This window comes from Heptranchias perlo, chromosome 34, assembly GCF_035084215.1.
Source record: "Heptranchias perlo isolate sHepPer1 chromosome 34, sHepPer1.hap1, whole genome shotgun sequence".
Classification (NCBI taxonomy): Eukaryota; Metazoa; Chordata; class Chondrichthyes; order Hexanchiformes; family Hexanchidae; genus Heptranchias; species Heptranchias perlo.
The window spans coordinates 21,300,105-21,318,370 of NC_090358.1; the positions used below are offsets into that span (position 1 = coordinate 21,300,105).

Sequence of the window (18,266 nt, forward strand, 5' to 3'; positions counted from 1 at the left end):
AGGCCTCCAAAAACAGTTACAAATGTCTCGGCATCCAGAAGCAATAATCCAGCCACTAACCTGTAAATCCTGCCTGGTCCCTTTAAAAGCGCTGGTGAGTGGTCCTCCAGGCACTCTAAGACACATTCAGATGGTCGAGGTTAAGACTGTGCGCTGAGTTGAGCGTTAAGTGCCAAGATGGTGTCTATCACTTTAAATCAGCGTTGCACACTGATTGCACGCATTTTCTCCCTACTTTACATGCTTCTGGCGTTCGGTATTTGCGCATGCACTAACTCCTATACCAAGATGGCGTCCGACTCACGTCACGCTGGAAATGTGTGTGCGCAGCCAACACGCCATCTTGGAAATTGGGGAGGCCGTGTAGCACCTGCGCCCAAAAACAGCCCCTATCCAATTTTTCTCCCCCTCCATCTCTTAAGAAATGTCCTAATATGTTGCCTCAGAGACCACTTGCAACCATGCCTCATTGTGTAATAGGCAAAGTTCATGGTGACTGGTGCATGCTGGTAGTTGCCGTATGTACCAGCAATCTCTTGCCCCACACGTTGATCAAAAACAATGAACTCCTCTCTCTTATAAACACAAAATACCATACACCAGTAACAGATACCAGAGAATCTTGGGGTTCAGACAATCGCTGCAAGCCTCGAGTCATATCAACCCCTCAATTAGATTATCCTCTGGCAATCTCTCCGAGTAGCCACTTTTTGATTTAATTGACAGTTTGCACATTATAGAAGAGCTTGTCTAGTACTGTTATCCCCTTGGTGTATTGGATATGTGTCATGACAACTGTGTAATCACCTGGTCATGAAGTACCAAGTAGGTTATCATTATTGGGCTGTGTTAGATATTCTCTGGGGTTCAGTATCACCGGTAACTCTTAAAAGCAGACCTCGTGTCCCATACAATCTGCACCAGATCTACCCAATATCTAGTTAAATGATAGTGTGACCACGGGATCATAACATAGAACTCTTAATGCATATGCTAGGTTATGTAACACACATGTGCCATCACATGTATCCTCCTGTCTTTATGGAAGTTGGACTTAAAAGCATTCTATTGAGACGAAGGTCCCACTGCAGAACAACAAAAAAGTTTATTGTCTACATGAATGAACAGAATACAGTTTTCACAGTGAGATCCATCAACAAAGATGCACCCTTACTGACACTGTAGGTGGAAAGCCTACTTTCAAGCTAGCTATTCCCAAGCTAACTGTCCCTCTATTTCTGTTACAGGCTACATGGATTCACTCACCCATTAAGTGTTGGAGGGGTTTGGCCGACTAAGTTGTCAATCAAAGTTATTATTCCGATTGAAACACCTTTTTGCCATCTGTTTTAGCTAAGCTCTGCGCTGAGCACATGCAATAAGATGACGTCAAGCTGCTCAGGTATTATAAAGAGGTCCATTTTGTGATAATGGTCTGTAATGCTTGAAATTGTACATGACGATCTACGATTGTTTACTAATTACCATTCCAAATTACTATGGCAACCAATCTGGATTCCATATCAGGTGGCTTAAACATTGAGTCAAAAATGCCACACTTAGCATTACAAGAAACATTATCAATTAGTAGTTCAGGCAAAACAGATAAAAATCCAAAATGACAGAGTTGTCCTTGTCACTAATCTAAGTCCATAAGCTGTCAGTTTCTAATTTTTCTTGGGGAGTATATTGTGCGGACGCACAGTAACCATTCTCCTGAGTTCCAAAAAAAAAAATCAGAACTGCTGCACTTGCTATAACAGGGATACTTTATTATATGAACTGTTGGTGAAATAGCAGCTCTTGTGAACCTCTTTTCAAACTCTGATCAAGATCTAGGCCCACCCAAACATCTCTCCTGCCTCCAGATCGTGAGTTCCTGTCTGTACTTACTGGTAAAACTCACTATTCACTGGCAAGAAATAGGAAAGATTCTAGCATGAGAAATAATTTTTAAAAACACACAATTGCAGGACTCACAGCTGCAGCCTGGTGGGCTAAGAGACAGAGAAATAAAATAAAAAGGGAAGAAACAAAAAATATTTAGACGGCAAAGGGATGGAGAGAGAAAAGAAATGGGATAGTGACAAAGAAGAAAATGATAGAGAAAAAGAAAAAGGAAGACACTGATGAGAGTAAAAGAAAGTGAGAGAGAAATGGGAAAGAGAAAGAAAAAAAAGAGAAGAGGATTAGAGAGGAAAGGTGAGGTAAAACATATTAATGTCACGTTTATGCTGCACTGAAGGATGCAGCATTGAGCCTAACAGACTGCAGCGAAAATGGCTGCCGTGTTTTCACTCATTGTTGTGAGGTGAGGGAAGGCAGGGCTCCACAAGTGGCATTTAGTGTACACAAGGATTGCTGCTCATCAGCCTCTCACCACCAGAATGAATTTTAAAACAAAGGTAATCGGTTCCTTTCTATTATTAAAATCTGGATTCTGGTACAGCAGAGTTTGTTTCAACTATTAAAACGTGCTTTCGTACTGGTGCCATTGCTCACCCTTCCCAGTGGGAGACCATCTCATCCAGGCAATCTCTGGCTGAAAGCACTTCTTCTTGTAGCTACCACGAGATGTGACTTGGTTCCACTGATGACAACTGAAGATTATCGATAACGCGGAGCATTTGAAGGAGAGACTGCAAAAGGTTTAAAATTTCCAAGCAGGACCCTCATGCAGCCCAAGGCAGTAACGCATAACACCCACTGATTCTGCCTTGTCAGAATCCTGGTGGAAACCAGCGGCTGTCGAACATATTACTACTTGGCATTGTGACCCATCACCACATAAAGGTTACCCGGCTGTGTGGCATTAATAAGTCATCCTCCAAAACCCATACGTGGTCTAAAATTCAAAGAGGACAGGCCCTGAAACGAGGCATCCGCATTTACTTCAAGTCCTAAAAATAGAAATGAATATGCCAGAGTACAGTAGCCATGATGTGGAGATGCCGGTGATGGACTGGGGTGGACAAATGTACGGAGTCGTACCACACCAGGTTATAGTCCAACAGCTTTGTTTGAAATCACAAGCTTTCGGAGCTTTGCTCCTTCGTCAGGTGAGTGAAGGGTTCCATAAAGGCACCGCATATATAGTCAGAGAACAATGCCTGGTGATTACAGATAATCTTTCCAACTGCCCGTTATCACACCTCGTTATCACATCACCAGGCATTGTTCTCTGACTATATATGCGGTGCCTTTATGGAACCCTTCACTTACCTGACGAAGGAGCAAAGCTCCGAAAGCTTGTGATTTCAAATAAAGCTGTTGGACTATAACCTGGTGTTGTACGACTCCGTACAGAGTACAGTAGTGTAGTGGTTATGTTACTGGACTAGTAATCCAGAGGAATAGACTTATAATCCATGGAACATGAGTTCAAACTCTGGCAGGTACGAGTATTCGAATTCAGTTTTAAAAAAATCTGGAAATAAAAAGCTGGTATCAGTAAAAGCTGTCGGATTGTCATAAAAACCCAACTGGTTCACTAATGTCCTTTAGGGAAGGAAACCTGCCGTCCTTACCCAGTCTGGCCTATGTACGACTCCAGTCCCACATCAACGTGGTTGACTCTTAGCTAGCAAGCCACTCAGTTAAAGACCACTAGGGATGGGCACAATAAATGCCGGCCTTGCTTGAGAACGAATAAAAAAAAATTCCCACCTTTTGGACGTCTGATGGAATTCTGGAGAGGAAGTCAAGCAGCTCATTATTATTGATGGCGTATGGATTTCTTAGCTTCTTAGTGAATTTGTGTATGCCTGTCAACAGAATTTAATTTTTTTTTAATTCATTGGGACAGAAGGAACAGTTTTGCAAGTGAAAATTAGTGAGAAAACAATTACAAAGCGGCAGTCACACATGTGTGCCAGCCTTCATGTCTCAACCTTATTACCACTCTCTGTTCTGTCATCTGGGTTCATTAACAAATACCCTCTTTATATAAAATCTCATTTTCTTCAATTGCAAAATCCATTACAAAAGCAACAGCAGGAGAGTCCTCACCTCTCCCATAAGATAAGATTAGTGTTTGGTCTCCGCATTTCAAATGGAAGTTTATTAACAGTACATTTCCACTACATGCACAGAGCCACTCCACAATACTCCAGTGGGCTTGAGGCTTCTCCTGACCCCAGCATGTTTAGTCCTGCTGCCTTCACACGTAAACAGCGCAAGAGGCTTCTTTTTTTTAAAATAAAAACTTCTGTTGATCTCCTTAAATATTAATACTTCAGACTCCAAGCGAGTCTTGACAAGCTGGAAAGTCTGTTGCCCAAAAAAGTGACCAGGCTACACTAGGCGTCATCTGGCTGAAAGCAAGTACAGTTGATATAGATGAAGGAGACATAACAGTGATTTGCAATGCAGTATAAAAATATCAATACAAATATCAAGTGTACGTGTACTTGCAATATACTTAATTGCATTTTAGAGTTCCATAAATATACCTACATTGCTATGTGTGCCCGAATAGAAACAAGCTGTTTGTTTTCCACACACCTCAATAGCCCTGATTGTTAATGGGCCATGAGTTTATTTCAGGCATGGTTGGAGGATATTAAGGATTTTGTAGGATAAGTTTTCATTTTCAGCTGTATATAAATGTGTGCCAATGAATTCAGGTTTTCTATTTTAACAATTGCTTCACCTCGTCATGTTACTTTATTAATCTGCTGAAGGATTAAAAGCCCATCTGTCTCAAAGGTTTTAAATGAGGAATGTACTAAAGTTCAGACTTCCAGTGTGACAGTGTTCCTTTGTTTTCTTTCTGCGCTATGAAAGGGCTCACTACTGCAATGACCCTGCCCATCTGTGTGCGTATGTGCGAGAACGAAGTGATCACAGTTGAATTACTTTCCCTATGTGCGCGACATTTAGTGCAGTATTACATTCAGGAGAAATGCAAGATCAAATTTCATTGCATTCTGACTATGTTAACAATCTAATCAAAAGCTTTCTCATTGACTGCATCACATTGCAATGGCAGATTCAAAAATTGCAGTCTTCCTGACATCTATCGCTTCAAAGTAATGAAGAACCTACTACCATATTAACTGATAGCACTCGCTGCTGGCTGGGCTAGGGTCTAACAAGGCTCTACTTATGTGCAAATATTACAGTCTGATGAAAATACTAGAGTTAAATTATCTGCATAAACAAAATTAGGCTTCCCTTCATTTAAAAGAGGGGCATTACCCCAGTGTGGTCCTACTTAGCAACAACTGGAAATCCAAATGGGAAACCCAAACTGTCTGTCGTTTTAATAGAAAGTCATAATGATTTAAAAGATGGCTTATAGACTGCTCCTGCACCCCATACCCATCACCCCTGTGCTTGTTGACCTACATTGGCTCCCGGTCCTCTAACGCCTCAATCTTAATATCCTCAAATCTCGTGTTTAAATCCCTCCGTGGCCTCGACCCTCTCTATCTCTGTCGCCTCCTCCCACTCTATCTCTGTAACCTGTCCCAGCCCTACAACCCTCCGAGATCTCTGCGTTCCTCCAACTTTGGCCTCTTACGAATCCCCCACTTCCTTCGCCCCACCGTTGGCAGCTGTGCCTTATGTCGCCTAGGCCCGAGGCTCTGGAATTCCCTCCCAAAACCTCACTGCCTCTCCAGCTCACTCTCATTTTTTGACCCTCCTTAAAACCTACCTCTTTGTTCAAACTTTTAGTCACCCGTCCTAATAGCTCCTTCTTTGGCTCGGTGTCAATTTCTGTCTGATTATTCTTCTGTGAAGCACCTAGGGATGTTTTCCTAGGTCAAAGGCGCTATATAAATGCAAGTTGTTGTTGTTGCAATGAAACTACATTATTGTTGGTTACGCTGGACAATGAGAAATCATCATTTGATTTTAGAGCAGCTTGGTATAATAAATGGTATCATGCATGGGTTGGAGTGTGTTACACATCCAGGGGTTCTGACGATGCCATGGACGTATCTAGTTTGGGTTTGTGGGACTCAATTTTCAATAGGTTTGGTTTTTTTTTGCTTGTTCACAACAGGTGTCTATACATGGCAAGCTGCCATGTTGGAATAGTACGGTTTGAAATGCAGTCGCAGAAACTTTTATTTCAAAACATGCTACAAGGGAAAAGAATAACTTTTGTGTGTATGTGTGTAATCCAGAGCCTCGGGCCTAAGGCGACATAAAGCACCGCCGCCAATGGTAGGCGAAGGGAGTGGGGGATTCGTAATACACACACACACACACACACCAGATGGTTCTGCTTTGCTGTTTTGATTAAATGTTGGTTTGCCAATGGATGCCACTAGGGAAGTTTTTCCATCGTTTGAAAACTTATTCAAAAAGGGAAACACTTTGAAACAAGATCATCGCATGAGGCAGTCTTTAAAGATGTCGGAACAAGACTTTTCTTTAATCTCGTCAAAAAGTAACAACAAAACCAAAAGAAAAAAAAAACCTGGTTGTCATGCTGTGCCGATTTTTTAAAATCAAAAAATGATGTATGCTGACAGGCGGCTTTTTGAAACATTTTTTGGCGTGTGAATTTTGAAGCTCTTCAAGTCAAGGGGTGTTAGTGGACTCCCAGATCCACTAAAGTATGGCTAGACGCAGAGTAAAGCTTCTCTGTAGTGTGCCCCATTGATGTGCCTCAGCCCCAATCTCAATAAGAGTGCCACTACACTCTTGTACTTCCCACACCAGCCGCTATTCTAGAACAAGGGGGCATAACCTTAAAATTAGAGCTAGGCCGTTCAGGGGCGATATCAAGAAGCGTTTCTTCACACAGAGGGTTGTGGAAATCTAGAACTCTCTCCCCCACAAAGTTGTTGAGGCTGGAGGTCAATTGAAAATTTAAAAACTGAGATTGATAGATTTTTGTTCGGTTACGGAACCAAGACAGGTTGACGGGAGTTAATATACAGATCAGCCATGATCTAATTGAATAGCGGAACAGGCTCGAGGGGCTGAAAGGCCCACTCCTCTCGCCTGAGTGAGATTGCCAATCTAATATCAAGTTAGGGCAGTTTTACACTGTGCCAATGCCCACGAGGAACCAGAGTGAGACTGTGCAAACTCAGTACTAACGCTAACTGCAAAGTACGTATAATCAGCAAAGTGCATGTAACATAAAAGTGTAATGTACTTAATTTAAACACCTCAGTCTTCAACAATTAACGAGCTTCCAAGCCATTTATTACCCTGGCCACCGCTGCTTAATTATTACTGACAAGGAGAGAAATATTCTTACCCCAGATCAACAGGAGGTACCTCAACGAGGCAAAGTGCAACGCGATTGTGCAGACAGCGAGCACAGCGCAGGCAAGCTTGGACAGGAAAGGGACCGACCAGTTGAAAGTGCTGCGAGTTTCCAAAAAAAAGGGAAGAAATTAAAATTAAAATTGCAGCTTGCGTCAGTGTAATCTTTGCGTAGTGTTTCGAGATCTTTACTCTGTAAAGCTACTCCTTCCTTTGACTCCAACAAACAAGTGCAATTAAGCAACTGGATGCTTCACTTAAAAAAAAATTCCACATATTTAAGGGAAGAATCAAAATAGTGCAGAAAATGATAAAGCTGCGTCTAAGGGGATTGCATAAACTCTTTGAACACTGCATCCATTCTGCTCTTTTCCCAAATGAACTCACTTTATTTTACATAATTATTGATTTGTAAGTACTATTATGACAAGGATTGAGTATATTTCCATTAAAGGAACACTCCAAGGAGCAGCCTGTAAAGATGTAATTCAGACCCTCGGCCTTACAGGATTTCTTACTAAAATTACAATGTTTTTACTTGCCTCAATGCTAATTAACGCTATAACTATTGATACCACTGGCCTCCATTTCCCACTGCGTGCTTATTTATTATGACACAGGGATCATAAAATGCTAAGTATAATCTTGTTTTTGCAACAGTTTCTTCCTGTATGGTATTTATAAGAACAGTTACATGCTGGAACTGGAGGTAAAATGACGTGAAGGGAATTCAAACGTGCAAAGAAATTTGAGGTTACAGTGCATTCTACTCCTGATATTTCAAAGTCTTTTTCGTGCTCAGATCAGTGAGTTAGCCACTAATTCGAATTATGTAACGTAAATAACGGGAGTTTAATGCAAATGAAGCAACTTTGAACTAAATGGAGTGGACTGTATTAGCAACTTGTGTCCAGGAAAGATGTATTATAAAGTTTAAGAGATTGAGTGCTCTTTTCAGTATTGGGAGAAAAATCTAATCGGAAAATTGGGGGAAAGAGCTCCTCTGTGCGCAAGATGTAAAAACAAGTCTTAAAATGTTCTTTATATAAACATATTTATGACTTCACCGAACGTAAGATGAAATCTTCCGCCATGTTACCTTTAAGGTTGTACGCCAGCAGCCAAAGTAGAAGATACAAACGTTGACACGCCCGGCCCTGGGTGGACGAGGAGGAGCGGAGTCAGTGCCCGAGCTTCGTGTCGTTAACGCGGTTGATTTTGACTATTGGCGGAGCGTGCCGACCGATTGCCCATACCCGAAGAAGCGGCCAGGATTTTGAGCCACCGGCCTCACTAACAGCAGGCCGGTGAGCTGCGGGGGGCCTAACAGGCTCGCTGGATTGAGGCCTACTAATATCACCAGAGCATGGGAATGGTCGGTGGTTGTCTCTGTTCTGCACCTCACAATGATAGTATAAGACTGCATCTGGAATTCACCTGGCATGAACGCATACCATCCCAATCCATTGGCACAATCCAGTACATTGTAAATTTGAACTTATTAATACAGCTAAACCCTATGAAATACAGAACTAGTTTACCAAGAAACTATGATGCTGGAATCAGTGCTCCTATAAACTCCAGTCTAAAAATAGACATTTTGTAAACCACATATTTAGTTATTTGCTCAGCATTTTAATCTAAATATAAAGAAACAACTTGCATTAAGATAGCACCTCGTCACGTCTCAAAAGGAATTACAACCGTTGGTTGTAATTCCTTTTGAGACGTGACGAGGTGCTATCTTAATGCAAGTTGTTTCTTCATATTTACTTTGAAGTGTAGGTACTGTTATTATGTAGCCACAGCAGCCAGTCGGGCACAGCAAGATCCCACGAATTGCAAATGAGATGAATGACTAGTTAAAGCCAGGAGACCTTCTTTGTACAGTGCCACAGGATTTTATATGTTCATCCAAATAGGCAGACGGGACCTCGGTTTAATGTCTCATCCAAAAGAAGCACTCCCTCAGTTCTGCACTGAAGTATCAGCCTAGATTATGCGCTCAACTCTCTGGCGTGGAGCTTGAACCCACAACTGTGTGACTTAAAGCAGGGGTGCTACCACTGAGCCAAGCTGATACCGGCACAAACCAAAAGCACTTGACAAAGATGCAAATTTGCCATAGCCCCAATTAAAATTTCAAAAACGAGCTACTTCTGGGTAAATTTGGCAGTAGGTTGACTATATTTAATACGCAGCCAATTTAAAACCAAATAATTGGAGGGACAATTTCGATCAGGAAGTTGTAATTAAAGGAATTCTATCTTGGATCAGATGCGCTTTTAAAAGGGGTCCAGCACAAATATATTAAACAAAACTGTGACCTCTCAGCAATGCTGATTTCTTAAATTCAGTGAACTTAATTATTTACTGAAGATATGGTTATACAAGATAGCTCAGTGAGCTCAAACATACAGGGTATGATAGTCCCCTTTGCCTGTCATCACTGGGGTTTTTGCACCATGTAAGCAGATTCGTGCAAAAGACTCATCAGTTTGATCCCATCACCTGTGAACCCATTTCTGGATTTTGCACATAGCAGTGGCCATTTTGTTAAGTTTGTACAGATATTTTAGTATGTGGGAAACAAATAAGGTTTATATTTTTGGGGAGTCTGGATCATTAAATACAGAGCATGTCAAAGCAATGCCCGGGGGGTAACTTGTATGTGAGGAAAGCTGTTTGTAGTTAGGCTAAGCGTCTTCTCCATTTAAAATGATACAGATAAATTTATATTGCATGGCGCTAAAACTGTCTTAGACTCATACAGCACAGAAGGAGGCCATTTGGCCCATTGTGCCTGTGCCAGCTCTTTGAAAGAGCTATCCAATTAGTCCCACTCCCCTGCTCTTACCCACAGCCCTGTAAATTTTCTCCCCTTCAAGTATTTATCCAATTCCCTCTGGAAAGTCACTCCTGAATCTGCTTCCACTACCCTTTCAGGCAGCGCATTCGAGGTCATAACAACTCGCTGCGTAAAAAAGTTTCCCCTCATCTCACCTTAGGCTCTTTTGCCAGAAGGAACTAAAAACAATAAAAGTCCCTTCAGGTACTTGAATTACTTTAGAAAATTCAAAGTCCAAGTTTTTGCCTCTCACTTACTATAAATATCTGCAGCGACATTAAATAGCAAAATACAGAATCAGGGAAACGTTGACAACAAACACAGAGGGGTCGATTTCGAGTACCTTCGTCTACTGTTAATGGGTTCAAATGGGGTTGGTAGCTTTACTGACCCGTTACCATCAGCGATGCGGCCGACTCCTTTTTGAAAGGGGCCTATCACCAGGTGTCCAAAACAGGTGATAGGGCCCCTCTTAATAAGGAAATCGGGATCCTATGACATAAATGGGACCCCGATTGCCACATTAGGTCGGAACTGGGCAGAGCCTGCACCGTGTACACTCCGACCAGTTCCACAGGCGATGGAACTGAAGAGGCCCGCCAAAGGTAAGTGTCAAATTAACTTTTGTGAGCCCTGGACGACCAGGAGTGCTCCACAAAAATAATCTGGGCCACTGGCGCCCTGGGAATCCCAACCTTCCGGCCCACCACAACTTACCTTGCTGAGGGTCGCCACCCCCTGATCTTGAGGGATCAATCCAGCGAGCCGCACTGAGATGCCTGTTTAGCGCTCTGCTGCTTGCCTGCCAGGTTTAAATGAGGCCAGGGCCTCAAAATCACTGGGGCCTCTTCACCATCGGAACTGGCGGCTGACCAGTACGCTCCACCGGTCGATCGCCGAAAAGTCAAAATAGACCCGAAAGAGAGGAGGGTAGTGGGAGTGTGAAGCAGGTCATTCCTCTGGCTCCTATTAACATGACCGCCTTCTGTAGGCAAATAGGCCTCTTTTGCCAAACCCTGGTAGGGTGCAAACTAGACGCCAGACAGTATGACAGCACTCGAGCACTGCACAACTAGAAGAAAGACTTGTATTTATACAGTGCTTTTCATGACCTCAGGACACCCCAAAGCCAATCACGTACCTTTAAAGTGCAGTCACTGTTGTAATGTAGGAAAGCCAACTTTGTGCACAGCAAGCTCCCACAAACAGCAATGAGATGACGACCAGATAATCTGTTTTAGTGATGTTGGTTGAGGGATAAATATTGGCCAGGACACCGGGGAGAGCTCCCCCGCTCTTCTTCAAAATAGTGCTGAGGGATCTTTCCACCTAAGGGGGCAGATGGGGCTTCGGGTTTACCGTCTCATCTGAAAGATGGCACCTCTGACAGTGCAGCACTCCCTCAGTACTGCACTGGAGCATCAGCCTCGTCCAGGAGCAGCATAAACTTCTCTCTGTACATCTGCCAGGCTGCAAGTCAAATGCACTGTGTTGTCTATCAACAAAGACTACTGTAGCTGTAATATTGAATAATGAATATAAGTGTCACAATCTGGTGCATTGTCAGAGTAGATTACTGAAAGATCTCTTTTTGTCCTGATTATCACGACTAGTCTTTAACTTAGGTCTTTCTGCATCTTCTGAACATTGAAAGATTCTCTTCCGTTCAATCTTTCATGTTAAAACAGCTGTTTGAAAACAAACTCTTTCCAACCCGAGTTGATTTTATCAGAATATAACTGGAACCACAATCCAGAATGTAGCTCACATGTCGATGTAGAATTAATCCTCTTTTGTATAATGAGCGGAATAAAAATGGCCTGAAAAAACCCCACCTATTTCACATAAAACTGGAATTTTATTAATTAAAAACTCAGAGTGACATGGCGTAATCAAACTTTAATCATTTCACATTAATATATGCATTTTCCAATGAAAGAATCATAATACTAATTTCTTCTGTTTGAAATCCCAGCGACCCCAGGGAAATACATCAGATAACATGCTCACATCCTCATTATCACCCTTGCGAGATCTACGACAATGCACCTGGGACAGAGCTAAAGAGAATGCACTAAGTACATTATCGTTATGAGAATGCAGACTCCTTTCTATTTGTCAATAAAGTAAGCAATAATTAATTACTGCTCAATAATGTATTCCAGGATTAGTATAGGCACAACGTAAAACACAATAATGATGTGCAAACTCAAGATTGTTGTCAGATCAGATTATATTCTTGTGACAATACACCACTCTATCTTTTTCTGATGAGTTCTGATGTGTGCCCAAGCCTATTAGTAGATAGTTTATTGAAATAATATGATCTGATTGGGCTGCTCAACAAGTGGGCTCTACTCCTCTGTAGCATTATACAAGTTAAGGCACCCAATTTGCATTTCAAAAGTTTGTTCTTAAAGGGCCCTTGCACCAAATAAAGTGCTATTGATTATCGTGTGGGAACGTGCAGGTCAATGGTTGTGTTCTATTTAGCGATCTGGTCCCAACTCCAGCACAGCACAATTGCATTCAGACATTTTAGCTGTTATAAGGCACATCCATGGTCACTAATAACATTCTTTAAGCACTTACTAGAACTACATAGAATGTACAGCACAGAAACAGGCCATTCGGCCCAACAGGTCTATGCCGGAGTTTATGCTCCACAGCAGCCTCCTCCCACCTCTCTTCATCTAACCCTATCAGCATATCCTTCTATTCCTTTGTCCATCATGTGTTCAACTAGCTTTCCCTTAAATGCATCTATGACACTTCCAGGCACTGTGCAATTCACCACGATGTGAGAATCATTGGCATATATCAGGATAAACATAAACACATCAATGTTACACAGAGTAAAATCAGAATTGCTTCAGATACTCTTATCTACAAAGAGAATGTAAATAGGTACACATGTAAGTTGTTCCATGGTAGAGGTGAGCTTTTGGGTCATTTTGGATTTCAGGATCAAAAGGAATGGAATTCAGGTGCGTTGAAATCTGAAATCTTAATTTTAATATAATGAAAACAAAAAAGAACTTGCATTTATAGAGCGCCCGTCACGACATGAGTACGTCCCAAAGTGCTTTACAGCAATGAAGTACTTTAGAAGTGTAGTCACTGTTGTAATGTAGGAAACGCGGCAGCCAACTTGAGGACAGCAAGTCCCACAAAAAGCAATGTGATAATGACGAGATAATCTATTTTAGGTGTTGGTTGAGGGATAAATATTGGCCAGGGCACCGGGGAGAACTCCCCTGCTCTTCTTCGAAATAGTGCCATGGGATCTTTTACCTATACCTGAGATATGCTTGCCCAAATGGTGAGGGTTCTCACCTATGTTTTGTAGCATATATGCACCACTCTGATTTTGACTATACTATGGAGTCTACTTAAGAACCAATACCATATTTCCCCAATGGCCCAGTTAGTTATGACAGTGAATAGCCAAGCCATATAAAGGACAATAAGATCCAAGGTTGGATCCCCAATTTCGACTGAGTTAGCTGAGCTGAGCCAGGACAGTGGTGGTGGTTTGATGCTACAATTGGCTTTAGTTCCCTGTGGTTAGGGAAGGGAACATTGGAAGATTCTGTTCTTTATCTCTCGCAAATACAGGACAGGATCAGGCTTTGCTGTGATGTTCTCTGTGGTACAATAATCTGCCACAACTCATTGTCTAGGTGCACAAAAGCATGGCCATTTGGGCAAGGTGGTAGAGGGAGAAGAGCATCCACAGGACCACACCCCAGTAAGGAGACCACAACCTTCAGGAGGGAAGGAGAGAAAATGAACAGGAAAGGGAAGAGAAGAGAAAAAGAGAAAGACTGCTTTTTTGACCTGTGTATTGAGGACGAGATGGCTTGCTCACTACCACAATGAGATTACCATCTTTGCCACTAGGGGAATGCACGTTGAATCACAAGGGCAATACTGTCAACACTATCAGATCAATAGGGATAGAAGAGCAACATTACCACCACACGACCACATGGACTAGCCGTTTCTGACCCATGGCAAGGCCGACTACTTTCCTCGTTAGACCAGCCAAAGGGATACACTTAAATACACTGATTTGATTCATCATTCTGCATTAGTCTATAGGCCCAGCTCCTTCAGCCACATTCAGCGGCTGTCAGACCCTGCAGATAGAGATTGTCTCACTATATATTTCATTAAAGCTGTGTTGTGCAGGAAATGAGTCTCCTCACTACTCTCCCCACCACCCCCCACCCAATGCTTTCGATTCAAGGCAAAATAACTCCCCTTCCCCCCCAACATTCCCTGGGAATATCCCCCTTTGTGATGGAAGGAGACCCTGTGTAAATGCATTCACCTGTGAAGTGTTCTAGTCTAATGTTCCATCATCTAACCATGTTTTTTTTAATTTGTTCTCGGGCTGTCGACGACACTGGCAAGACAGTATTTAGTGCCCATTCCTAGTTACCTGAGGGCATTAAGAGTCAACCACACAGTCTGAGACCAGTTTGAATACTGCCCTTTAAAAACAAATGGTAGGCACTGAATAATCGGAGAAGGACAAAGTATTCTCCTGTGCAAATACACAGCCACTTAACATACTGCAGCATCACAGCAGTTGTTGGGGGTGTCTCTCACTGGCATAAAGGTAGGTGTCATCTTCAGTTTTTTGATTGTTTGATTAATTCCTAACTTTTGAAAGTCTAGTGGGGTCGGAGCAGAAACACCCATGCTCCATGGCAGTCGCTAGATGCAATGCGTTTGATGACTGGCATTCTGCTCGAGTCTGCATATAACCCCTGCCCCTATTTTGGGATGCTCATAACTTCAACATCACAATCAGGATTTGGCTTTGCAGATATCACAATTCTCAGGCTACCAAACTTAAGGTGATAGTCGCAACCCTGAATCTAAATGTTGATCCCTAACTTGGCTTTCGCTCTGCACGTTCGCACCAGAAACTCATTAACACACCATTGCAGGCTACATTGTCTCCTCTCTCTTGTGTAAACATGGCTTAATAGAACTTGTATTTTTCGTCAGCGTTGTATTTTGCTTTTCGTCTTGCTCGCAATACTTCATTCTGGTTCTTGGTGTTGCAGAATCTATGTGCATGCACTTGCTGATACTGCAATCAATTTACAAGAATCTGACTTTGAACTACACCTCGAATACAAAGCAGAGACGTGCCTTCTGAAATAGTCATCAGAATTATCCACGCCAGCTCTACAGACCCACCGAGGAGAGGGAAGACACAAGCCCTCTTGAGCAATGCACAGGAATGTTTTTAACATTGAGCTGAACTGTGGAATCAGCACAAAGTGAGCTAATATGTTCCGAGAGAATTCAAATTTCTTCTCTTAATCCATTTTGGAAAATGACTGATTGTAAATTGTCAGAATTTATGACAAAGTCGATTGATCACCTAATGAATGTTGAAACATATGATCGAGGTTGCTTCAAATGAATATTCATATGTTTGTACTCTAGTATAATAATCGTGAATCCTACAGAATAAATTTGTTAATTGATGTATGCCTCCAATCTGTGTTGTGGGTTTTCACACTGTCAATAAATTCCAAAAGTTATTGCAAAATACAAAGATTAATAGATGTGATTGTTCACAAAATCAATGACTACAATCTATTTGTAGCTGATTAATTCACAGCAATATATGATCACTAGATGATGAATTGTGTCTGTGTATATTTTACCAGTTACAACTAGCGGCTCAGTATGAGAAAGGTAATATCGAAGTACAAAAAGAATATTTTATTGAAGTCATGTTCTGTCTTTCACCAAGGTGAAATTAACATAATATTGTAAATGTATTTATTAAGTAGCTAACACTCTAAAGCTTACTGATATACAATACACAAAGCCAACACAAGATGTAAAATACAGGCTATTCCACTTAACAGTGAATCCTGTAAGAGCAGGTATATTCCATTCTCACTCTCCTGCCTTCCATCCATTTCAATGCACTCAATTTCTGATGAAAGCAAACTACTTCACTTATAATCATGGCACTCGAGTGAGATTTTGTTAAAACTTTTAGAAAGTTACTGTGCTGTGCTATATTGGATTTTCCACTCGAAGGCATATAGTTCGGAAGTAATTTATCCCCACGTATTAGTTCTGAAAAATCAATTAGTAGCAGTAGAAAAGGGAATTCTAATATGAACACGTTTATTCTTAGTAAATTTATCTTGGTCTTAACGGGAGCTGGCTGTGTATTTTCAAAAATAATTAAATCTGCTTTACATTATATTCTAGCTAGCTGTGGAAATCTTTATATTATTAAACATTTTGTGTAGGGTGTACACTTGCTGTCCATGAACCTTACTTTCTGTTGTCATGATTTCTGGTCAAACTTTTTTGTTATAATATCCCATTGTAAATTGGATGTCAACATTTCCCATTCAATTTTCCCAGAAAACTATTACATTTGTGATCTGACATGGGGGACATAGGAAACATTAGGAACAGGAGTAGGTCATTCAGCCCCTCGAGCCTTTCCGCCATTCAATTAGATAATGGCTGATCTGCATCTCAACTCCATTTACCTGCCTTTGCTCCATATCCCTTGATACCCTTACCTAACAAAAATCTATCTATTTCAGTCTTGAAAGGTCCAATTGTCCTAGAATCCACAGCCTCATGGGGGAGAGCGTTCCAGATTTCTACTATCCTTTGTGTGAAAAAGTGCTTCCTAATTTCGCTCCTGAATGGCCTAGCTCTAATAATTTTGAGATTATGTCCCCTCGTTCTTAATCACCACGATCAGATTACCCCTCAATCTTCTAAACTCAAGGAAATCCAAGCCAGGTTTATGCAACCTGTCCTCATAATGTAACCCTCTAAGCCCCAGTATCATTCTGGTGAATCTGTGCTAATGCCAATATATCCTTCCTGAGGTGCAGTGCCCAAAACTGAATGCAGTACTCCAGATGGGATCTGACCAAGACTCTGTACAACTGAAGCATAACTTCCTCCTCTTTGTATTCCATCCCCCTTGAGATAAAGGCCAACAGCCTTGCCTATTCATTGACTTTACCAGTGACAAGGAGCAGCAGGAGCAAAGTCACCACTGCTTCCAGCAGCTCCCCAAAATGCATGTTGCCATTAATACACTTCTTCATAATCCAAGGCCGTATATACTTTGGAAGGGATTCTGCTACGTTAATGTGCAATGGCTCAACAGTTCAACAACATGCTTGTCAATATACACTATTCAGGCACCATCATGACTCAGTCACTTTGAGGCCAAAGTGACCAAATGGTTGAAAACACACCTTCGTTATGACATTTTTACACAATTATGTCTATGTTAGTACAGGGCTAAGTTTGGCTTCCAAAGAAAAGGTTTGCAATAACTTAAACCAGAAGATTGAAAAATGTGAAGACAGTGTGAGATAAAGGTTGCAGTATTCGAATTTCCATTTCTGCGTTACATTGGTGGTTATTCTGAGGTTGTGATAGTTCTCCTCTTCATATCGTTCCACAGCCTTGGGGTTTCTGAACTAGCACTGATACCTTCAATAATCCACATCCAGGAAAGGCCCGATTGAACTGCCCTTTGGTCCTGAAAAAATGATCTTGTTTCATCTTGGCTCGGTGATAGCACTCTTGCCTCTGAATCAGAAGGGTGTAGATTCAAACCCCTCTCCAGACACATGAGTACATAACCTAGACTGACACTTCAGTGCAATGCTGAAGGAGTGGTGCAGTGTTTTAGATGAGATATTAAACAGCGGGCATGCTCTCAAGTGGATGTAAAATATCCCATGGAACTATTCGAAGAAGAGCAGAGGAGTTCTCCCGATGTTCTGGATAACATTTATATCTCAACAAAAACAATTAAAACAGATTATCTGGTCATTTATCTCATTGCTGTTTGTGTGACCTTGCTGTGTGCAATTTGGCTGCCACGTTTGCTACATTACAACAGTGACTACAGTTCAAAAGTGGTGAAGCACTTTGAGACATTCTGAGGACATGAAAGACACTATATAAATAAAATATATATAAATATAAGTTTCTTATTTCTTTCAAGCAAGTCACCAAAAAGGATCATGAGATCAAAGGCTGACAGTCAAAGATCAAAGACAGAAGGGTTTCAAATGCTGTGAGTAGCCATTGTCTGTGTACCCTGGTTTGCTTGCTGCATGACTGTGTTTCGAGCCTGTTTGGAAGTACTGGTGATTAA

At 41.6% G+C, this 18,266-nt stretch overlaps 1 protein-coding gene across 4 annotated transcripts in view; it reads right to left on the reverse strand.

Moving 5' to 3' along the window:
• Window positions 1-18,266, reverse strand: part of LOC137301874 (multiple C2 and transmembrane domain-containing protein 2-like) — a 365,811-nt gene that overhangs the window by 11,518 nt on the left and 336,027 nt on the right. For all 4 annotated transcript variants that reach the window (XM_067971577.1, XM_067971579.1, XM_067971578.1 and 1 more), the window contains 2 exons: window positions 7,223-7,332; window positions 3,667-3,764 (listed from right to left, as the gene is read on the reverse strand). In XM_067971577.1, the coding sequence (XP_067827678.1) occupies window positions 3,667-3,764; window positions 7,223-7,332 (208 nt within the window). The remainder of the gene's footprint in view (window positions 1-3,666; window positions 3,765-7,222; window positions 7,333-18,266) is intronic.